General features: G+C 39.2%; 2 protein-coding genes across 2 annotated transcripts; one reads left to right on the forward strand and one right to left on the reverse strand.

The window, feature by feature from the left end:
• Nucleotides 1–13,769: 13,769 nt before the first annotated feature.
• LOC149460404 (serine/threonine-protein kinase SBK1-like) lies at nt 13,770–15,535 on the reverse strand. The gene is made up of 4 exons (XM_089679768.1): nt 15,515–15,535; nt 14,734–14,902; nt 14,409–14,611; nt 13,770–14,321 (listed from the first exon to the last, which is right to left on the reverse strand). The coding sequence occupies exons 1-4, from the start codon at nt 15,533–15,535 to the stop codon at nt 13,770–13,772; spliced, it is 945 nt and encodes a 314-aa protein (XP_089535894.1).
• A 7,355-nt stretch (nt 15,536–22,890) lies between these two features.
• Nucleotides 22,891–24,509, forward strand: LOC149460405 (serine/threonine-protein kinase SBK1-like). The gene is made up of 3 exons (XM_089679769.1): nt 22,891–23,065; nt 23,336–23,538; nt 23,928–24,509. The coding sequence occupies exons 1-3, from the start codon at nt 22,891–22,893 to the stop codon at nt 24,507–24,509; spliced, it is 960 nt and encodes a 319-aa protein (XP_089535895.1).
• Nucleotides 24,510–24,773: the final 264 nt, after the last annotated feature.

Consider the following 24,773-nt stretch of genomic DNA (forward strand, 5'->3'; position numbering starts at 1 on the left):
GATTACATAAATTCAGGAGGATGAACACGGAGCTCAGTCAGTTAAAAAGCGTAATTTAATCAAAACTCTCAAGGAAAATATAAAAAATGGTTGCTTCACTTTTTGTACTCAGAAGACAGCAGAGGTCATGCTAAAGGATATCAGAAGATATTAGTGGCATTTCCCTAAAACATTCTCTCCAAAACTGTGAAGTCCCAGAATGATCCACAATAACCATGAGTGATGTCATATCATCCAAACACTCAACTGTCACATCCCTTTTCAAGCACCTTAAAAACATTTAAGGCGTTTTCCTGCTAAATGTCATCTTTATGTTCTCAGGAAGACCACATAGAATCAGAAGGACAGACATCATGAAGTGAATTTTCAGTGAGATTATGAAGTAGAATGTTGTACTCCTGTTTTGGTGATAGGTAGTATTTCATAGCAAAGAATTCAACATTGTTCAGTCAATTTCCTGTCCTAAACCTCCACTCCTTGCCCCTTTGTGTCAGTTTTCCATATATTTATTAAATATGCCTCATAAACCTCTGCAGGATAATTATCAGAATGTTCATTAAATAATAAAGATCCATTGATTGGTTAGATGAAGGTGACCTTACCTTAATGTGGTGAAGATTCCGCTGTGATGAAGTCCAATTCGTTTTCTTGAGTATTCGGTTCCTCTGCAGATCAGCTCCGGACAACGTCACCAAATCTCCAGCTGGGCTGTAATAGATGAGTATACCGGTATCTCTGGAAGTAGAGTCATTGAATAGGGGAAGGAGAGGACCTCTTTATACAAGGGAGATGAGCGGGGAAGGCAGAGAATGAAGGCTTTCCATTGGCTGACTCCTGATGTAAATGTTGTGTAAATAACCCCGGATTGTTCTTGCTGATTTGCTTATAAAAGTGTGTCCTGAGAAAAGGTGATAGGATTAAACATGATGAAACCCAAATACTTTGAAACTTTACAGAGTTTTAATATTAAACTTTTCAACATTGTAACTATAAAATGGGAAATTATTTTTGCTTTATAAGATTTTTTTTTTTTTAACTGATTCTAATTTAAATAAATAATACAAGAATAAATAGTAACCAGCTCATTTATTGAAAACAAATGTACCCATTATTTGCTGTTTTTTTTATACATTATGCCTTATTTCTAGCACATTGCACACCAATGGGTTTAATAAAAAAAAAAAAACTAAACCTAAAAAAACTTTATTGCCAATAAAAAAAACAATGAATTTAAAATGAATTCAGCATAAAACTACAGTTTGTCATGGCATAAAGGATGCCTTGAACCTTATAAGTCTAAATGAAAAGCTGCTGCAGAATGGCACCATTGGCCCACACTTGTCATTCCTTAACTGCTGGAAACTTAGTTCCAATAATAAGAGAATTGGTCTAGATCAGCTTCTCTCAATCAGTGTTCCATGGAAGCCTAAGGTTCCTCCAGAGGTTGCTAAGGGTTCCTTGATCATGGAGCAAATTCTACCTCATTGATGAGTTGAGGCTAACACCAGTTATCTGTCTAGCTATCTGTAAAGGGGATTCTTCCTATTGACCACAAAGGCAAAGGACATTCTTTGCACTGACCATCACACTAACATACACAGAGCTGTACATACTGTAGAGTAATTATTAGCAGGGGTTCTCTGAGACTTGAAAGTTTTTGCAGAGGACCATTTTCAAAAATCTGAGAAATGATGGTTTAGACATGACTTAAGGGTCAGCTTAAAGTGAAACTAAACATAGGGTATCCAGGGCTCGTGCGATAATGTTCAAGTACACACATCATTTTTGTACATTATGGCAGACTTCCCTCACATGATGTCCAGATTTCACCTAGTTGCTCCATTGCCACCTTCTCCTGGTCTTCTGGTTCCAGAGTCTTCAGCTTTTTTATTGGCTGGCCAGGTTTTATGTAACTTTGTGGAGTTAAGCATTAAGGTAAAAAGAAAAGATTATGTGTACAAAGACGGAGTCAAAGTTGCTCGTTCCACATGGAGAATCTGCTTCCATCTTATCACTTTTTGTTTTACTTCACCTCATCTCAATATAACTCCACTAGTCTATAAAATCAATACTCCTGCTATGTTATTTCCCCTTCATGTCACCTGTAGTTCATCAAGGAGGACTACTGCGTGGAGATGGACACTAAAAGAAGGACCTGAAAACCTGAAATGTGGTTAAAAAAAACAAACAATTTAAATATTCAGATGAATGTAATAATACAACTGAGATTGTGTTATTCACTAAAATACACTTTGGTTTTGCGCTGACAATGACAATGTATCTGCAGAATATTGAGAGAACTTTTACCCCCAGGACAGAACTGGCCATCTCAATGGTGATGGGCTTGTGGATTGATATGTTAAAGAGGAAGTAGAATACCTGGCTGAGGTGTGTCTGCTGATACTGTTTCCATCACAATGACCTTGTTTATGGAAGCCAACCTCCATTGTTAGGACTAGTGGTGCCCAACTGTGGCCCTCTGTGGATGCTAAATTTGCATGATTATATTAGTATAGGAAGGGACATAAGTGCTTAAATAATAATCTGTACAAGAGTTGAAATTGATATGAATAAACCCAAATGTTATATCTGATCGTCACAAAGCAAAGAATCACTTCCATCTATAAGAACCTCTATGACCTCTCCATGAGGTGAAAACAGGAATTTATTTTGAATAAAGAAGTATCGGTGAAATATGGGCTGTGGCCTATTGATGGATCTTATGCCATTTTCCCTATTTCCAGCAACATTGAACACCAATGAGTTTAACTTAAAAAACACTTTATTGACAAAAAAGATTTAAATGAACTTAAAAAATGTAATTATCATTGAAATATTTTCATGAGGATTAAACAGACCTCTCAGGATAGGAATATTGGAGCTGCCATGTCTGATCTTATTTATAGAGATTCATCTCCAAACATCCTGATCATTTCTTCTCTACTTGGTGATCAGTGACCTAGAACAAGCCAGGTGTATATCAAGTAATGGAAAATATCATACTGACATGGTGCTCTGGGTGAATGACAAGCCAAGTATTGAGGCAAGGAACCCAGATCTGTAACTTTCACCTTCAAAAGCAAACTTTAAAAATGGCTGCTTCTGAATATTGTACAATTAACGTGGGTTAGATATAATTATTCTGAACAATAACACAACACTGGATTTTGGCATACTTAAAGAAACCTTAACCATAGTATTATGAATAGAAAACCACCACAGAATGATCCTGTTGGCCAAAATAGCCTTTCCTTTACTGCTGGAAAACTTTGAATTTCTTTAAGAAGAGGATTTGTCTAGATCAGCCTTTCTCAGCCATCATTGCATGGAACACGGAGGTTCCTCCAGAGGTTGCTGAGGATTCCTTGAGCAAGGAGCAATTTCTGCCTCATTGATATATTGCCACTGACACCAATGCTCTTTCTAGCTTTCTGTAAGGGGGGTTTGCAGTGACCTCAAATGTAAGGAACATTCTTCCCAATGACTATCATACAATAATGTGTATAAGAAGGGATTCATAATTGCTCATTACATACAAAGAATATGATTTCATCTTAACAATTTTGTATTACTTCACCTCATCCCAATATAGATCTACCAGCCTGAACAGACCATATACAATCAATGCTATGTTGCTTCCTCTTTATGTCACTTGTGGTTCATTCAGGGAGGCCTACTGCATGGAAATGGCCAGTAAAAGAAGAATCTGAAAATCTGAAATGTAGTGAAAAATATAAATTAGCAACTATTTAAAAAATTCTGTAAATATAACAACCGAGATTGTGTTATTCACTAAAATACACTTTGTTTTGCGTAAAACTTTGACTATCTAGCTGTAGAATATAGAGAGAACTTTTACCCCCAGGACAGAACTGATCATCTCAATGGTGATGGGTTTGTGAATTGATATGTTAAAGAGGAGGGAGAATACCTGGCTGAGGTGTGACTGCCGATACTGTTTCCATTACAATGACCATTTTTATGGACACCAACCTCTATTGTTGGGACTCCTGATGTCCAACTGTGGCCCTCAGGGAATGCCAACTTTTCATGATTATCTCAGTAGTAACCTGTGCAAGAATTACATGAACAACCCAACTATTACACCTGACCCTTACAAGCCCGACCTTCTACAACCTCTCCATGTGGTGAAAACAAGAGTCACAGGAACACAGCCCGGCTTTATGAGTGTATACAAAGAGTCACATGTCTTCATAAACACTGAAGTCTTCTGATTCCTAACTCATCTATGAAGAAGGAACGAACAAAGCACTCTGGGCTCAATTCACATAAGGATATTGCATGTGATATTTGGGTCACATGACACATTTTTCCCAAATATTATATGCGATACTGGAAATGTCAATGTATTATCCGTTTATGTGGAATTTACTTCAAAATGCTAAAACTCGATAAATATCTCCTGAAAGTGTTAAAGTCGATTCACCAAAAGTACATAACTAAATAAATGTAAATGTTAAATAAGTAGAGGTCCAGGTATGCGATAGTCAAGTAATGTATGAAATTTCAGCTGGTTCTTCCAAAGCCGTCACCAGCCGTGTGTTTAGTGAATAGACTAACGTTTACCAAGTATTTCTTTTTTTTGAGGTAAATACCGGATAAAGGGATTGTGAATTATCATTTTCAGTATCACATGCGATATTTGGGAAACGTGTCACATGACCCAAATACCACATGCAATATCCTTTCATGAGGTGAGCCCGCCATTATTTATGAGGTTATGTGAAATCTCCATTCATAGATGTAAATAATCTTGTGGTTAGAAATATATTTTAGTTAGAGTTTGATCAATGTGGGTGAGTAATAGTGATGGGCCGAACACCGCCCTGTTTGGTTCGCGGTTGAACATTGGAACCTACAGAATGTTTGACCGCAAACTTCGTACATGAACTGAACAACTGAGTGGTATCTGACTGCATCTGAGTATGTGGTGAGATCCCGCTCAGTTACTAAAATCTGACATGAGTTCTGTTCTGAAGTCATGTGTTTTTTAGTAGTGAAACATTCATTCATGTTTCAGCTGTCAGTGGGGTTCCCTGCTGACAACTGAATGTAAAAGGAATTGTCGGCATTTCATGACAATTACTTAAAAAAAAAAAAAAAAATAGCGTGGGGTCCCCCCTCCCATTCATACCAAGCCCTTGGGATCTGGTATGGATTTTGAGGGGAACTTCCATGCCAAAATGTAAAAAAAAATGGTGTGGGGGTTCCCCCAAAAAACATTCCAGACCCTTATCCGACGATGGAGCCCAGCAGATCAGAAAAGGGGGTGAGATGAGTGAGTACCCCCCCTTATGAACCATGCCAGGCTACATGTCCTCAATATTGAGGGGCACTTAGGGCAGGGGATCCCCTTGCCCAAAGCACCTTGCCTCATGTTGATGGGGACAAGGGCCTCTTCTCCACAACAGTAGTCTGTGATTGTGGGGATATGCGGGAAGAGGGCTTATCGGAATATGGAATCCCCCTTTACAAGGGGGCCCCCAGATCCCAACCCACCTATGTAAATGAGTATGCGATACATGGTACCGCTACCCATTCGCAAAGAAAAAGTGTAGTGTAAAAGACAGGAGACAGTCTTTGGCAAGTCCTTTATTAAAAACATAAATTAAAAAAATGTCCCCCAAAGTAGATCCAACATCAATCCCGATGCCCGCTGCTGCCACTACCCAAAAAAAGAAAAAAAAACACTCTGCACTCCATGCTGGCTCTCACTGTCTGACAGCTGCGCCCACGATGACAGTTCTGATATACTGTCATGATGGCACAAGGGGGCAGGGGTTCATCCTACCTCTTGTGACATCATCACACACTGTGATTGGTTAAATGCATCTGACCTGTGTTCAGCGAACACACGAACGGCCCATGTTCGAGTCTAACATGCAGCCCATATCTAGTGTGTAATATGTCTGGATATCCCCAGGTTCTGAAGATAGAAGGGAATTGCTTGATCTGAATGGAAGCTGCCAAGGGGCTCATTCTATTCATTACAGATGATACTGTATATGAGAAGGCTGACAATAGGCTGAGGAGCTTCTTGCAGATGATTCCGTGTCTCAGTAGTGATCTACACAATGGGGTAGATTTACTAAAACTGGAGCTTCCAGGTCTTATTGAAAAGCTTAATTGAGGAAGCTGAAGCTAGAAGCTGATTGGCTCCCATGTACAGCTGCACCGGACTGTGTGCGCATCAATTTTAGTAAATCTCCCCCAATGGAACCAACTCCAAAATATCCACTTTAATGGATCCCCCTTGTTTAGATATGTAATGAAGGAGGCCATCCTTTCAGGAATGCGTCATTTGACCTTTGAAATCCCAGTCCTGTTTATATGTAATTTTCCCTCCAAAAAGGTTGTGCTTAGGATTTGTTTATTACAGTATGCTAACTAAAGGTATATTGGAAGTTGTCCAATCCTGAAAAGATGAGCAATATTTGAGTAGATGGAATAGATAGACCCACCAATTGGTAGTACACCATGCAAGTCTATGGAAAGAGCTCTATACTAATCCATTAAAAAAAATTTTTGTAGTGGTTGTAAAGTCTCAGGGTTTTTTACCTTCGTGCATTCGATGTATGCAGCTCCCCCAACACTTATCTGAGCTCCCTCTTGATCCATCGATGTCCATGACAGCCTGTTTTCTGCGGCCTCACTCTTGATTGGATGATGCAGCAGCATGAGCCAATTCACAGCCAGTGAGTCAATTAGGAGAGGGAGGGGCAGGGCTGAGTAACAGCTTTGTATGTGAATGGACACGTAGAACCGTGGTTTGGGAGTGCGCCTGCTCAGATTTTTCCATAGCAAGCTATTTGCTATTGGGGAACCCAACAGAAAGGAAAGACCAGGAGCACCAGCGGAGGACCCGCGAAGAAGAGAATCCCAGCTGCTCTGTGCAAAACCATTGCACACAGCGGATAAGTATGACATGTTTGATGTTTTTAAGAAAAAACAAAACATTAGTGTCACTTTAATCATTTCTGTGTAAATGAATAGATTGATGGTTTGTTAGATTTAAACCTTTTTACCAATACATTTCTGTTGTTGTGTTGAAGCTTTCAGTCAGTTGTGTGAACACTCTACCAAATCATATCTTTAGAGATATTACATCTTAAAGTAAATAGATTTGGGGTGAAAGTCAAGAACCATGACAAACCTCCGCATGTCACAGATGTATTTGCCCATGACTAAAGCGGTTTATCGATGGGCAGCCTGAGACAACAACACTTATCTACTCTGTTGGGGGAAATTGGCCTTTTGGGAGGCTTTGGGAACTGGAGTCCAATGCTTTGGGCAGAAGAGATTTTCTGACCCGTATAATACAATCCATACACTAAAAGTCACCGGAGACTTAATTTTCTTTGTTTATGAAGACAATGGGGGGGGGGGGTCCTCACTGCATGATAAAAATTCATCTTTTACTAAACTCTACAATGTTAATCCAGCAGACACACTTCCCTGCACTTTGATCCATGTGATGCACTCGTGTAGATTTTGCTCCATCAGTGTACATTTTATACAGTAGAACGCGCATTGAAATTAATCCAGACTTGATCTTGGTCAGATTATTCCACCAGCAGAGAAATTTACAAAACAAAAAAAAATGAATGAGAAACTAACCTGTCCAAAGTTTATGTAATGGTAAAAAATATCTTTGAGTTCTCCATCAACTGGTGAAGGATTAAATCTTTTATCAGGTTCTGATTTTCTGTATGTGTCACTTCTGGGGAGATCCACCCTCTCTATTTGTCCTGGTGACCATTGTCTCTAAAACAGAAACCGATCAGAAATCCACAATTTTACAGTTGTAATCAAAACAGGACTAGAGGGGAATTTGTCCAATGGGAATACCTGTTCCACTGACAACTGTCTAAGAGGGGAATTCCCTCACTTTGTACATTTTCTTTTTGTATCTTCAGGGCAGGAATACTGTGTTAAGTTCTAGAGATCTCACTTACAAAAAGGTATTGATAAAATAGAATAAATCCAGCGCTGAGCAACAAAAATGGTGAAAGGTCTGAGGGATAAAATATCAGTAGAGACTTAATATGCAAGTCTGGAGGAAAACATCCACAGGGGAGGGATATGACTTAAACCTTTAAATACTTCAATGGGGAGATTACATTTCAGGAGGGAAGGATTTTCAAAATGGAACTAAAGATTGGTCTGTGGTGTGCTCTGGTCTCCGTTCTGTCTGTAAGGCATCTGTCTGTGAGGAGCGGGCACCATCTTGCCCGCAGGGGCTGAGAGCTGGGAAAAAGTTTGTCAGCTTTCCCGGCTTCTCTGGTGATCTGCGGCATCGGGGCATATTCCCTGGGGATCCAGTGGAGATTAGCGTGGGGAGAGGTCAGTGCCGCTGCTGGGACTGGTGAGTGCCGGGTTATGGCTGGCCGGGATGCGGAGCTCTCTTCACGGAGCTGTAATCCCAGAGCCGGCCGCGCATGCGCCCCCAAAAATATGATAAACTTTGAGAACAATTCACATAGTAAGGTGTAAATATATCTACAAGTTACATTCCCCCATGTACCAGGCAGAGGCCTTGTATGGACGTAGGTGTTGGGTGAATGGTGTTGGGGTCGTCTTTAAGGTTGTATAGTTGTTGGTAATAGGTCGAGAAGGCATTAGCTATATCCTGCGGGTTTGTGGTTAGGGATCAAGAGGATGGATGATAAACTGAAGATATTTTATTTCTTAGTCATCGTTGTTTAATCATTTTGATTAGTAAGGAGTTGGCTTTGTTGCTAAGGGAGTAGAATGTAGTTTTTGTTTTTTGAAGGTTGAGGATTTGTAGAGCAGGAGAGTTCTAAGTTTGTTTCTGTCAGTGGTGAGTTGGGCAGATGTTGCGGAGTTTGGGGATTTTTCGTTTAATTCTTCTTTTGTTTTAATGTTGAGGAGGATTTTGTCGATTTGTTGGTTTCTCTGTTTGGAGATTCGGGAATTTAATTGTATAAGGATACCTCTCATGTATGCCTTATATGTGGACCATAGTGTGTGTATCGATGTTTCAGGTGAGTCATTTATGTAAAAAAACATATTGTGAGCGTCCAATATGAGTTTTTGTGGTCCGGGTTCTTCAATAAGAATGTGTTAAGTCTCCAGATACAGGGGATTGTTGAGTGTTGATTGTGATCTAAGGAGATGGAGATTGGAGCGTGATCTGACCAGGTTATGGTACCAATTTTGGAGGATGTGGCGTGTTGTAAAGTCCACTTGTCCGTGATGAAAAAGTAAATTCTGGAGTAGGAGAGTTGAGAGGGGGAGTAGTAGGTGTAGTCTTTTTCTGTACTGTGATGGCATCGCCAGATGTCGTAGAGGTTGCTTGAAGAAGAGTCCAGGAGTGGGTTGCCGATAATGTTGAAGTCTTCTCCTATAATTAGTCTGCCTTGTTTCTGAGCGGAAATAGTGGAAATGATTTTGTTGTAGAATTGGAGTTGATTGGTGTTTGGACCATAGATGTTGACCAGGGTGTACAGGATTCCATTAATTTTGCATATCAGGATATGGTAGCGCCCTTGAGGGTCTGCGACTTCTGAGATGCAGTGGTATTGGAGAGAGTCTCTAATGGCTGTGATGAAGCCGTTCTTCTTTTTGGGGCTGGTTGCCATATAGATTGGAGAAAAATGGTGTAAGTGAAATGTGGATTTTGTTGGTGGCAAAGTGGGATTCTTGAAGGAATAGGACATCAGCCTGCAACGAGCGAGCTTCTTTTTGTAGTAGAGATCTTGTGAATGGTGAGTTGAGGCCACGGACATTTAAGGATTATATTTTAATCATAGTCCTGGATGTAGGCGAGTTGTTTGAAGTAGCAGAGGTATTTCATGGATAATGTAGAGTAATGGCATATCTTATGTTTTTGAGAAGTTTCCACAAAGAAGAGGTAACATGCTGGATGTGGTTGCTGGTTTGATGAGGATGTTTCATCTTGTAGGACGTTATTTCGAATGTGGAGAGGTTGAGTCAATCGACTGGTATAGGTAGGAGGGTAAGGGGGTAAAAAAACTTGTTGAAAACACAAGTGGTATGTGTAGCACTTATTGCTACTATGTAACGGGGGGATTTGAACATACATGACTTACATGGTAAGTCATATTGACGGGTAACTTGGAGTTTGATGATGGTTGTAATGGGGCCGTCTGCCAGCCATTAGTGGTTTATAGGGTCCCAGCTTGTTGGTTGGTTGTTGATGGTGGTGATCTTAGGATCTTGACCATTCTGCTTCCATGTGTTGCGTATGGTTGGAGGTGGGTTGGTGGGAGTCCGCTGATAGGATCTTCCAAACTTTCAAAAGGTTTGATGCCTTCTTCAAGAGATTTAATTGTAAAGAACCTTCCTTGTTGTTTAACAATGACCTTTGTGATGAAACCCCATTGGTAGCCAATTCCGTGGTTCCACAGAGCTTTTGTTATGGTGACAAGCTTCTTGCGGTTTAGAAGAGTGGCTTTAGATAGGTCTGCAAATAATTTTATATTTGCTTGGTCTGGCGGTAGTCATGCAATGTTTCTCGTGGTTATCGTAATTTTTTCTTTCACATGGTAAAAGTGGATATGTGCCAGGATGTCCCTAGGGACTGCGGCCGGTAGGAACGATAGTTTTGGTAATCTGCGCACAGGACCTATAACGAGCTCTACATCTGATAGGGAAGGAATGAGGTGTTTCATGTATTGTTGTAAATATGGTACTATGGCGTCCAAATTGATGTTTTCTGGGATTGCGTGGAATTTGATGTTGTTCCGCCTAGAGCGGTCTTCAGGATCCGCTAGTTTGAGGTTAATCTGTTCTATGTCGGTGCCCTGGTCGGTGTATGCGTCTATTAGGTCGTTGTGAGCTGCGAACATTTCCCCCATTTTATTTTCAATATGGCGGAAACGGTGGTCCTGTCGTTGTACCGCTGTTGAAATTTGCGATAGTGTCGTCGTCAGGTCATCATGTAATGTTTGTCACAGGGAGAGAAGCATACTGTTCATAGACAGTTCAGTGATAGGTTGGTCTGAAGCAAGAGAATCTTCTATTAAGGATGGAGTAGAAATACCAGGATTGAGTGTAGAATAGGAAGGCTGAGTGACAGGAGGATTTTCTATGTCCAGCCTAGGTCTGGACTTAGCAGGGCTACTTGTGGTGGGAGACAGGGGCGGAGAGGACTCACCAGGATCTCCAGGGTATAATGTTGCTTTGAGCCTGGGGTCTGTGGTGTGCTCTGGTCTCCGTTCTGTCTGTAAGGCATCTGTCTGTGAGAAGCCAGCCCCATCTTGCCTGCAGGGGCTGAGAGCTGGGAAAAAGCTTGTCAGCTTTCCTGGCTTCCCTGGTGATCTGCGGCATCGGGGCATATTCCCTGGGGATCCAGTGGAGACCTGCGTCCCCTTATCAGCGTGGGGAGAGGTCAGTGCCGCTGCTGGGATTGGTGAGTACCGGGTTATTGCTGGTGGGGATGCGGAGCTCTCTTCACGGAGCTGTAATCCCAGAGCCGGCTGCGCATGCACCCCCAAAAATATGATAAACTTTGAGAACAATTCACATAGTGAGGTGAAAATGGTGAATTTAAAGAAAACCTGAAGATACTATTTACACGGATATACTATATGATTATCATGGTTTACTCCAAGCAGGAGTTGCCTGGAAGCTACAATTTGCCTCAATGATGAATCCAATTCACCAAAAAGTAATTTGGTGGTTGACTTACCAGTACACACAGTTACAAATGTTAAATCATGTGGCTAAGTGGTTGACATACCAGTATATACCTCTGTCAGTGCTAAACAGGTCCTTCTAAACCTGGCTGACAACACTGCTTAGCATTTCAGATGCAACAGAGGCAGTGTTGTCAGCTCAAAAAGTAATTTATGAACTCAAAGTATTTCTGGCAGGATCAATGGGCATTTTTCTGTACAGAGAAAATTCAAGAGCCCCACCCAGTGCACAGGAGGAGTAACTACTCATATATCTACAAGTTACATTCCCCCATGTACCAGGCAGGGGCCTTGTTCATCCACTGTGGATAGTCCAGACTTGTCATCTGAAAAATGTAAAGAAATATTGTTAGAGCAAAAAATTGTCCTTTCTTCAACTTTGCCAATCTTGTCCATCAACTTCTCCATAAAGCTCAAAAGTTTTGGTAGCTATTCAACAGTACACCACCACCAAATTAAAAAAAACGTATCCCACAATGTTCTAAGACTGGAATATTCCATACACAGGATTGAGACACATAATTTAGAATAACAATGGTGTCTACTTTGAATAGCCTACACCTGATAGTCAATAGACAGAGGGGACATGAATAACAATGGTGATGGGATCCTGTATGTATAGTAAGCTTGGAATGAACAATTGTACAGGTGGACCCCCCAGGAAGACAAAAATTCAATAAAACTATTAGAATATAAAAAGGGTAGCTTAAGAAATAGAATTGCGTGGGCCATTGTAAGGAAATGGGGAGTGTGATTAAACAAATAATACAGAAATTAATAATATAATTGTTATTGACCCACACCCACTTCTCACTGTTCTTTCAGGGGTAGGACAGCAATGAAACACACACTGTAGGTGAAAAAGATTATATTGTACAAAGAATAAACATGAACAGCTTTGCTGCAGACAAGAAAATATAACTTTAATTACATAGAAATATAACCAAGTGGCATATAAATCATAGGCAAGGATTAGCAGCAATATGACCCAATACCTTCAAGCAATAGAACCTCTGCATCATGGGAAACAAATCCAAAAAAAAACCAAAAGTCCAGTAAATATATTTAGCTAGCCAACAAGATATCTAGCTAGCAAGTACATCACATATTACCACTCTCCATAGTCAGCCTCCACTCAAGGTCTCCAGGCAACTCCCCAGTCAAGCTCCCCCCATCAAGTCTCTAGTAGAGCTTGTCAATAAAGCTCCCCCCCCCCCCTTTAATATCCAGTCTAGCTATTCTTATACTAGTTCCCTCCATTACCCATCATCAAGGAATTTCTAAGTGGTACAATCATATCTTTCAGGAGAAAGCGATTGGATGGAGCTCAAGTCCTACTTTAATGTGATGGCTGTCCAATGTTAACACCTCTGCCTACTAGTTGGTGACAAGATGTCTACAGGATGTATGCATTCATTAAATTTGCCATCACCCTAGACTTTTAGATAAACAGACCCCATATTATCATGCTAAAGCCCTTTAACAAAATGGAGACACAGTGTCTGGCCACCACCTTTCAGCAGGCCCTAAAGACAAAAATGGCCATCTTCATTACAATGTCTAGCATTTGGCTTTGAAATACTAATAAAGTCATGGACGGTTAGTTCTTTTGAGAATCAGGAAGACATTTTGTCCCATATGGTTTACAAACTTACTTTAAACCAGCTACTTGCATAGTCATATCACTATGTGGTCACAAATATCCTATTATTCCCATATAACATATCATATATAAACATATTACATATTGGTGATGGGCATTTCTTACATCATTTCACCTAAGAAATCCACAAAGACCCAGATAGCAGTGTGCACATTTGATGGACATTTCATCATCCATCGATATTACTGGATATAAGGTATTATCCTGCCTTTGACTTGGTAACCGCCTGAACTGAGATCCAGAAATCAGAAGATATGGAGGTGAGAACCAACACTTCTGTCAAGGTGGTTGATTAAACAAGTTGTGTAATGGCTGAAAGAGTTCTTAGATCTGGTGAGTGAACTGGAAGTGGCTGAAGGAGTCATTAGATCTGGTAGATTAGCTGGAAGGGATGCCACTTAGGTTCAATCTGTTGAATAGGTTGAATCTGATTTCCAGCTCTCCTCCATATAACACAAGACTTCAGTCGGTTTGTTCCTCTGATTGTAGTCCACAGCTAAGAGACATCTGAGCATTCTCTGCAGACATGTGGGCAGTTTGTTCCATTGTGCTGGGGGGTCATCACAATGATTGTTTTGCCAGGCAACAAATCTGCTGAATCTTTTGTCTTTATCTATGGCCACCTTCCATGGAAATTTTCCTGTAATCAGGCAGTAGAGGAGCACTCCAAAACTCCATACATCCAGAGTGGGATCTACAGCCAGTTCTTCCTGTCCAGTGAGTTCACACATCTCAGGGGCCCTGTAGGAGGTGCTGCCAGACTTAGATCTAATCACTGTTCCTTTCATACGAGTAAGGCCAAAGTCAGTGATTTTCACACAACGACACTCCTGGTCAAATACCAAAATGTTTTTACATTTTATGTCCATGTGCACCAGTCCTTTCTCGGCAATAAATTCCAGAGCACTGGAAATCTGCATGGCACATCTTTTAACACTGTCTTCTGGAAGTCCAACCTGGAATATAGAAAAAAAAGTTATTACCCTGAAATAGAATGATCCAGAAAATTGCTAAAATTCGGAATCAGCTGGAATCAGACTTACATTGCGTACAATTATAGAGGACAGGTCACCAACTGGTGCCGCCTCTAGGCCAAATACAAAGTGGTCTTGGGTCTTGAAGGCCATGCCAAAACTCCTGATGATGTTGGGATGAGGAGAAAGGTAGGAGGACAAACTGAACTCTATCAGAAATTGCCTTTTACTTGTTCTTTTCTTTTCCATGATCTTCAAAGCCATCTTCTGATCTGTAAATAGGACATGATTAGATTGATATTAAGCACAGCATTTGTGTACATATATATTTAAATCATGTTATGGGTATGGAGAGATGTATAAAATTAAAACATCCTGTATAACTGGCACTTACTTGTTTCTTTGTCCTCCACCAGCAGCACTGAACCATGTCCTCCACTTCCAAGTTCCTTTATGATGTGGAATCTCTCCTGTAAGTCTATCTCCTGTAGACCTTGTGATGATGAGGAGACAAGTCCTTTCAGAAGGATCTTCACATCGTGGGCAGCAGAAGCCATTTTGATCTGGAAAAGACAGAACAGTTTTTAGCCCTTATTCAAATAACATCTCAACCCCCCCAAATAATATGTAAAATATCCTTCTCGTAATACAACCAAACACACAACATAATAAAACATATACTAAAATATTGACTTAAAGTCTTCATTTGTACCAACTATATGTACAGGCTGGTAGGGAATGAGATGGAAAATAGGATTGATAGAAAAAGCTCCAATTAAATTCTGATTTTCATAAACACATACAACTGAGGGCCGATATAAAACTACAACATTACTATATACAGCTCAGTTATATTTGTGTATTGATTGACAAGTGTCATTCTATAATAGTGAGGAAGTAACAAAATATTCCTTATAATAGTACGAATATAATGACTTACCTTAGGAAATGTTGAGATGACTCTTCAATGTATCCTGCAAAGTGTTCCTCTGTTATCAGGCTCCACTGATTTCCAGGTGAGATCTTCAGCTATTCTCCAATGTCACCCTAGATCTGGTGTTGAAGAGGAGTGAAAGAGGGAAGAGAAGGTCACCTTTAAATGGGAGTTTAAATGGGGGGGGGGGGGTGGTTGTAAAGTTGAAGCATTCTGATTGGCTGCCTGGGAATTTACATACGTTGTACAAGTAAGCCAACATTGTGTTTGCCAATTTGCATTTGAACTGATCACTTGTAGACTGTAATCAGAATGTGAGAATGAATACAAAGAAACAAGGAAGACTTGAGGTTCAGGAGTATCAGCGTTTGCTGGGCTATAGATGATCACTTTATATACAGTATTCCATTCTACTGGAATATGAAATGACATTTTTCATTTTGCTGTGGAGCTCCTGGTGAGAAGGTTCGGTGTGTGAAGGTGTACTCAGGTTCTGTGACTTTCCGGCCACAGCAAAATCCTAGAAGGTGGAAAAGACATAAGCAGGAATCTTCTGGTATCGGATTTTTAGATATTATTTGCTTTGTAGTTATCCTAAACTAACAATATAACATTTATCAAAGCAAAGGATCTTAGCAAGTTTAACCGATTCCCAACCGCCCTATAGTAGAAATAGCGCTACAGGGCGGCAGGTGCGTAAAATCAAATACCACCAAAAGAAAGCTCAATTCATGGGAAAAAAAGGACGCTGAGAGTGTTTTACTATGGGGCTGCATGTGTGCGTCACTGTAATCACAGGAACTGACAGGGAGAAGAACTGTTAGTAAACAAAACAGTTCTCCTTCCCGGCGGAGATCCTCGGTAATCATGGGGTGCCGGCGAGTAATCACCGGCCAGGACCTGGTGATTGACAGCCATGGCCCCTACCTGGAAATGCAAAATCATGTGTATGTGTGTATATATATGTGATTATGTGCACCCGTGCCGCCCTGTAGCAGTAATTCTTCTATAGGGTGGTCAGGAAGCAGTTAAACTGGGTGTTTAATTTCTTCCCTCTGTAAAATACATAACATGGGACCCATCCAATGATTTTTATTATGTGGCCCTGCTCAGAATTTGCAATAAACGGCTTTTGCTAGGGCCCACATTTACGGCAAATTGCAGTCCATGCATTTTATTTCCTTTACTCATTTTGCCTTCATGCATAGGAATGATTCGGGTCGTGCTCATAAGTTTACATACCCCTGACAGAATTTGTTAGATACAGACCATTTATAAGGAATGCATTCATGATCAGGTCAAAAACACAACCAATGTAGTTCACAGAAACCACTTCCCATCCGTGAAGACACCACAGGAACAAAACACAATCCCTGTATCTATGGAACAAGTTCCTTCTCTTCGGCCCCCAGCCACCATACACTAACTCGGGGACAAGGTCAGCCAACCACAGACACATACTGATCCATAGATACCCGGTCACTACAAGCTGACCAAACCAAATGAGGACACCTAGAGTCATGACTGCTTTATACGCCTCCACATCTACACTAATATACCTTTTAGGTCAGCAATTTCTTCCATATCCACTGGAAAAGGATAATTTAGATCTGTATCTTTCTCTTCCCAATACTCCTCACATCCCTCACCCCTCCCTACATCATAGGCACAGATAGAAGCAGATGCGATAATATGTCCCAACCTCTCGGCTATGGCAGCCTGACCATTGAAAATTGAAATAGTTTGCATTGTGCATAATCTGTAATGTTTCCCTTTTTCCCCGGGGTGGGACTGGGACCACTTTGTGTAAACCTATGATGTGATTTTGCTCAGTTTTCGCTTTTGCCATCAATTCTTTGTTGTGTGTCACCTTCAGATTTGTAATTCTTAATTTTTAAGACTTTCCTCCTGGGAGGCCTTAACAATAATAATACTGTAACAATAGCAGGTAAAAACCCTTTACATTTACTCTTTTTTTTTCATTCTCCGATGCCCTAATATTTGGTTAATAAGTTTTCCTGCAACCACGGGTTTCAGGAAAGAAAATCACTTGATTCCCATATCAACACAATCAGTGTTGAAGAGAGAATCCCTTCCATGGAGCTATTGTGTTCTCTTGGTGGGGATAGGGGGTGGGGGAGGCATCCCCACTGGGAGAACACACTGATTTTTGCTAGCGGCTATATTAGCCTCTAGCAATGATCACATGGAAAAGACAGGTTAGTTATTCCCAATTTTTACCAATCAATCAACTTAGGTACATTCAGCCTGTCTATACATAGGTTACATTTTGGCCTTGAACCATCCGAGATTCGAACCTTCTATGGCCGGCTTTAGTTACAAAGCTTTCCATGCTAGATATGGCAGCCGTTTCCAGCAGATGGTGCCCACAGTTTCCAAGTAATTACCTTAAAACATTTCAAAGCTCCACTAACAAGTTGAAAAAATGCAAGATAATAAGTGCTAGAAAAATAAATGACACAATGACAAGCCATTAGTCTGAGACTACAATATTCAGTACACCCAAGGTGTTGGAGCACAGAAATTTACCATAACAATAAGATCTACCCTGAATGGTTTCAGCCTACACCCAACAGACAATACACAGAGGAGGAACTGAAGGCAATGGTGATGGGATTTGGTAATTACAATAAACAAACAATAATAGAGGTGAACACCCAGACACTCAGCAGAAACAATTGACAATGACAATGGCTACCATTTCCCCCAACAACGTTTTGTATTTTATACCAAAAGAACCTAAAAATACTCCATACTCTGGTCCACTGACCACACACAGCTTTATACACTAGAAAGTTTACAATGCACAGAGAAAAAAATAAAGCTATAATTTATCTGCAACATCTGTATTCACTTTATTCATTTTCTACAAAGTTCCCCTTTTCCAAAAATGAGGATGCTAAAATGTGTGCATTACCAAACATCCTCCCTGCTACATTTAGCTTTAATTTCATACAAATACAATGCATTTCAATAAAACAAATCACAATAAAACAAGTTTTTAAAGAATAAAAATCTATCAATTCATGATTTTTTTTACCTTTTTAATAATAAAATAAACCAAAAAAAAATAAAATCAAACAAGCAAAAAAAATTTCCTCTTCAGTTTACTATTATCCCTATTAAATTGACCAGCTTCAAATATTTCTTCCAATATCCTTTTCCTGAATATGGCAATCCTGCAATCTAGTAATATAGAAGGTAATTATCAAGCATGTTCTACTATCCAACCTAATGCAGAGTAGCTGCTTATTTCCTGCATTTCCTCCACATTTGGTCTATGATTCCCTATGCCTTGCTCAATAAAGTACTGGAAGTATGGGACACACTGGTGAGGCCACCTCCTTACCTTTACTATGGCACCCCAAAAACACTTCATTACTCTTAGGAGAGAAGAAAATCTGGATTTTACCAACATCAGGGGGTTTATTAACCTTTTCAGTTAAAATAATTTGGCCCCCAATGTGATCTGGACTTGTCACAATGGAGTACTCTCTACTTTCGGTTTTGTGACCTCAAAGTGAACATTTAAAGTAAAGTAGATTGTGGAGACAAAATACAACAAATACAAACCAAACATGACAATAAAGACATACATTTCACCATCTCAAGGAAAGTTCCTTCATCCCCCCAATGAACATATATGTGTATGAGCGCAGTGCTGAGTCTGAGCAGTTCCACATTACTACAAATGACTAGTGATGAAGCCCCATAGCAGAAAAATGTATTTTGGCCTCAAACTTTATATGTAAATCCTCTGCTTGTAAAAGATTAGTATATATCGTAAGAATCTGCAGAAGATTTTTGAAGCTTTTAGTGATGGAACATCTTTGTTAAAACCTTTAAAGAATAACTTTCCTTTCAGGGTCCCAATCACAGCTCAGCATTCCAGCCTTTGTCAGTTCATATATATTGCCCACTTTATAGTCTCAGGTGGGTGGAATTCTATGTTGATTTTAGATTGTGTATTTATGATTTATATATGGATGCATGTTTATATTTCATTTATTTACACAGATATTTTATACATAAACTTTTCATGGTTAAATTGGGTCAATGTGATATTTTGCATTTTTGTAAATTTATGTTGAGCAATTTAATAAAAATATATTATTAAAAGAATATTAAGACATTTTATACATTGTCTCTATAAAACTTTTCATCTAAAAACGGTTTCCTTGGTTAATCAAATCATTTAAAATTAGTTTCAGGGTAATTTCCCGCCCTCATCACACTGGCACAGCATAAACAATCCCCATTCATATGGACCTACCTGCTCCACCCTTCAGGAGCCCATTCCAAAGTCACCAATCATATGTTAATGAGCAGCTCCTCTGCGTTGGCCAATCAGAATCTCATTTAACAAATTCCTTTTTCTCCTCACATATATACCAGACCTCCAGTTCTTACTTTCAGTGACTCTCATTTTGCTTGTAGCAAAAGTGATTCATTTCCTCCATTGACTGCTTCCCGCCAGAATTGCTTTTCAGAAGACCACATAGATTTCCTCCGTGAAGACTGACTTGGAGACCATCTATACCTTCATTTTCCAAAGTAAGTCATATAGAACTTCATAGTTTTATAATCCTCAGTTTTATCCTTAGCTAGCATTTTTCTCTACTATTAAGAGATGTACTTAGCAGAAATTTAAATAGTAAAAATGTAGAATGTTCTCTATTTTTTCCCTTACCTGTTATTTATTGTCAGACAAATAGGCCTTTTATTTTAGAGATTGATATATTGATTAAAAATAAATGATCACAATATCATGTGAATATTTAAAATATATTCATCATTAATCTTTACATTCAGATATTCATTCTTCATGTACACTTGAAATAGTTAAAAAAACAATGACTCCTCAGGTTGTCTGTTAGATGGTAGATTAGCAGTTGCTTGTTAAACACAATTCAAAATCAAGTTTTTTTTACTGAGTTCAAAATTTTGCCATTCCTGTTATTTTGCCATTCCTGTAATTTTGCCATTCCTGTCTGACTTTTTCATACATACAAGTGTTTTCCTAATTTTCTTTGTCATCATATTTTACAATGACAGCCTAACAATACATATTTCTTAGCAGAAGGTTACATTGCCCACCAAAAGGGATTCAATGATTGTCTTTGGTTAGAGATCCATAGATTGATGGAATATCCACATTATCCTGCAATATGTAATTTCTACAATCTACCCAACCTCATGCATTACATTCAGATGTTCTTTCTTCATGTATCATTGAAATAAAATGAAACCGTTCCATCCCAGGTTGTCTGGTAGGTTGTAGATTAGCAATTGCATGCTAAACAATTCAGTACCAAAAGATTTTTTATTTCCCTAAGTTTCATATGTTGCCATTCCTGTCTGTCTTTTTGTACACGCCATTGTTTTCCTATATTTCTCATTCATCATATTTTACAATGACAACCCAGCAATACAAATGTCGTAGCAAAAAGATTAAATAAAAGAATGTTTTAATGTTCCCTGAATTTAGAATATTTTATCTTTATTTCCCTTGCCTGTTATTACCCTACAAGAAGGATTAAATGATTGTCTTTTGTTGAGCGATCCATAGATTGATGGAATATCCACATTAACTTGCAATATGTTATTTTTACAATCTACCCAACCTCATGCATTACATTCAGATGTTCTTTCTTCATCTTCCCTTGAAATAAAATGAAACCGTTCCATCCGAGGTTGTCTGAGAGATTGTAGATTAGTAGTTGTGTGTTAAACAACAATTCACCATCAAAAGTTTATCACCATTCCTGTCTGTCTTTTTGTACATGAAACTTTGTTTCCCCCCTAATTTTCTTTGCTTTTCTAAATTTTACAATAAGAACCTGTTTTAGCAGTAAGTTAAATAGACAAACGTTTTTATGTTCCCTCAATTAGATTTTTTACCTTTTATCTAAATTGCCTGTTATTGCCCTACAAGTATGAATTCATTATTTTCTTTTGTTTAGAGGTCTGTGTATTGATTACATTTTTTTAGAATATAACCAACCTCATACATACATTGAGATTTTCTTTCTTCATGTATCCTAGAAGTAAAATTATACAGGTCTTCTTAGGTCATCCTAGATTGTCTGTTAGGCAATTTTCAGTTTGGTTTGAAAGCACAATCCAGCAAAAAAATGTTTTCATAGTAATCGGGTTCCAAATTCCACTATTCCCATTTGTCATATTTAGTACATGTGGGGTTCTATTTTCTCTTCCACTATATTGTTACAATGACAAGCTTACATAACATTGACTAGAATGTTGGCAACTCTGACCAGCAACTCAATACAACGGCTGTAGCTAGAGGCCAACTCCAACCAATCCCATTTATTTGCTTGTGTGGAATTTTAAAGGGCACATTGACTAAGAAAAGGTTGAGAAACACTCATCTATGGTGTATGCATAGCAAGACAAGTATAGGTCCATGATGAGGGACCCCTTGTATTTCCCTGTTACTATATCATGCTAGAATGCAGTTTTTCATTGTCCAGTTATACCTGACTCTGGTATATTTCCTATTGTGAATTGATATTGGTCACCTTAGGTACATAAACAGAAGGTTTGGCAGCTATTTCCAGTTATTAATCTTTAATAAAAATATCATGGGACAAAAAAAAAAAAAAAAAAAAAAACTTACAAAACCTAATAAAGGTTTTCATTCTTCCCCCACTTGTGCCTCTTAAAGAGGTTTTGCTGACCACACACATGAAGTGGCAAGAAATGGCAATAAAAAGATGTTCTAACCCTTTTCGGTTTTTGTCCAAATTCTTTGGTTGGATTTGTGCTTGAAGTCTCAGGAAGTCACATATATTTAGTAAATAATTTTACTGTATTACAGCAAAGTAAAACCAGGGACTTCCTAGGATGGCACCTAAGGACAGAAAGTCAACACCCAGCTATAAAAGATATTTTCATAAATGTTAGTCATATCATGCAAAAGTTTAAAAGATTCACACATGATGTTCAATACAAAAACTTTTGTATGATGTGACTAATACATTTGGAATTTGTACCCCTATGTTTGGAATTGATATCCCTGGCTGCCATCCTAGGAAGTCCCCGCTTGTTACCTTGTTGTAGACATTTGTTGGTTTGGAATGATGGCACTCTCGGTCCTTTGCCCAGTGCCATTCTACATCACTCCTTTCTCTCTTTGGAATCTATAAAATAATTGGACTTCTTACATATAACTTGTATGTATCAGAGTAAGGGTTCGTGTCGATAGAATCAGTTTGATGTCCATTTGAGACCCTTCTAAAATAATTTATAATACTCTATATAGACAGGTGAATTTGATCGGCTTCAAGTGGGTTTTGCATTACCACAGACTTATATAGGAAAGCAATATCCACTTGCTGTGAATAAAAGCTCATCAACATAAGCCCAACATGTATTTAATAAGAATTGTAAGCATATATCAGCTTTAAAATGTAAAATAACTGTCTTTAGTTACAATACTACCCCTCCCCCCACCTCTAATGAAGGTGACAATTAATAACAGTAACTGGGTGATATCCAGAGAGATGATTAATGCCGCTTACTAATAATTAGTGCCAAATGAAACTCATTTGTATTTTTTGATGTTGTGATTCCAGAATGGCTTCTAGCATTGTAGAAGTAACCAAGAACACTGCAAGGAAACTTCTTGAGCTCATTGCCGAAACCTCAGAAAACCTGACGATGATGGAAGTCACAGACCACTTCCACCCCATCAAAGAGCTCGGGACAGGATCGTATGGAAAGGTTCTCTTGGCCAAACATCGGGGTTCAGGTAAATTTGTAGCCTAATTCATGTAAAGAGAATGATTTACAGAATCAGTTGTGCTTCTGAGTGCTTTTGAGCAGCATTTTTAAGTTTCTAAGTTTTCCAAGCCCCCCTTGCTTCCAGTTTTTGAGTGATGGTTATGGATCTTAATAAGTCAGAGCTTTTAGATTTACATAAACTTTTAACTAACTTTAGCAAGTTTTTAGCAAGCTTCATCATTTCTCTAATGTTGGGTTTATGATACTCATTGTCTTTTTATGTCTTTCTTTTTAACAGATGAGTTGGTGACTATGAAACTGATGAATAAAGAGAAAACTCCAATGGACAACTTCCTAGTGGAATACGGAATGTCTCTTAGTCTCAGCGGCCATCCAAATATCATCGAAACCCATGAAATCGCTTTCCAAACCAGCAACGATTATGTCTTTGTCCAGAAGGTGGCACCAGCTGGAAACCTTCATTCAATAGTAAAGCTAAATGTAAGTTTGTATCAAAAATGTATTGATCTTTATAAAGTCACAATTTCTAGTTTTAGTTGCTTTTGAAGCATTTCTGAGTTTTAAAGGTTCCTTTCCCAGGGCAGTGAGTTGGTAGGATGTATAGTTGGCATACGCTTGTTGTTTAAGGTATGTGTATCACTCAAGATATGAAGCAAGGTTTAAAATGGAGTAAGATGGGTTAAGATGGATCTTGCACCATTAATGGCACCATTTTGTATGCTGACAGGTTTCCTTTAATCCTAGTCCTTGTGTATTCAGCTAATGTATGTTTGTTTCCCTGTACACGAGGTAAGGTGGGTTCAATATGTTGGGTAACATTGTGTTATATTTGTGTCTAGTGACTAATTTTCTCTCTTTTTTCCCTACAGGTTGGTTTAAATGAAGATATTGTAAAGGGTTTTGTTCCACAGGTAGCGAGTGCCTTAGACTTTATGCACAGCAGAGGAATGGTCCATCGGGACATTAAACTGGACAACATTTTGCTCATGGACATTGAATGTAAGGAAGTCAAATTAGCAGATTTTGGACTGACGAGGCTCCGGGGCACTCAAGCACCATGTATGGCCTGGTCCATCCCATATACTGCTCCGGAATTGTGCAGCTTAAAAGAAGGGGATCAATTGCTGCTGCACCCGAGCATTGACGTGTGGGCGTTTGGAGTCTTGTTGTACACAGTTATGACCGGCACATTTCCTTGGGAAGAAGCAGGGGGTCATGACCCCATGTATCGGGAGTTTGCTTGGTGGCAAACGAAGAAAGACCTAACCTTGGCACCAGGAAAGTGGCAACAATTTTCCATGGAAGCCAGGCAGATGTTCTGGGACTTGTTGGCCCTCAATGCCTCTGAGAGGTGTTCTGCTATGGACATTTTAAAATATGTCCACCTGCCATGGAGAGCAAAAATGCCTCCAGAGAATCTAACCAGGAAAACAGTCATACATGTGATATAACAGAGTGCATGATGTCCATTGTGGAGCCTCATCAAGTGTTGCCTCATACAAGACTCATGTCCTAGGGGAAGGTAAGTCTAAATCTTAGGACTGCTGGCTTTTTCTGCATCTGGTCACATGTTTGCTTATCTACTGTAATTGCTGATTTCAGGAATACTAACTCATAGCATAGGAAAACCGTATATAATGAGCCACAGAAGCACAGATCTAATTGGACCACATGTCCACTTCTTTCCACCACAGTTCTCAAAAGCAATTTTACTA

This window comes from Staurois parvus, unplaced genomic scaffold (assembly GCF_062004578.1).
Source record: "Staurois parvus isolate SC_StPar_1 unplaced genomic scaffold, SC_StPar_1.0 ptg000231l, whole genome shotgun sequence".
In the NCBI taxonomy this organism is placed as follows: domain Eukaryota; kingdom Metazoa; phylum Chordata; class Amphibia; order Anura; family Ranidae; genus Staurois; species Staurois parvus.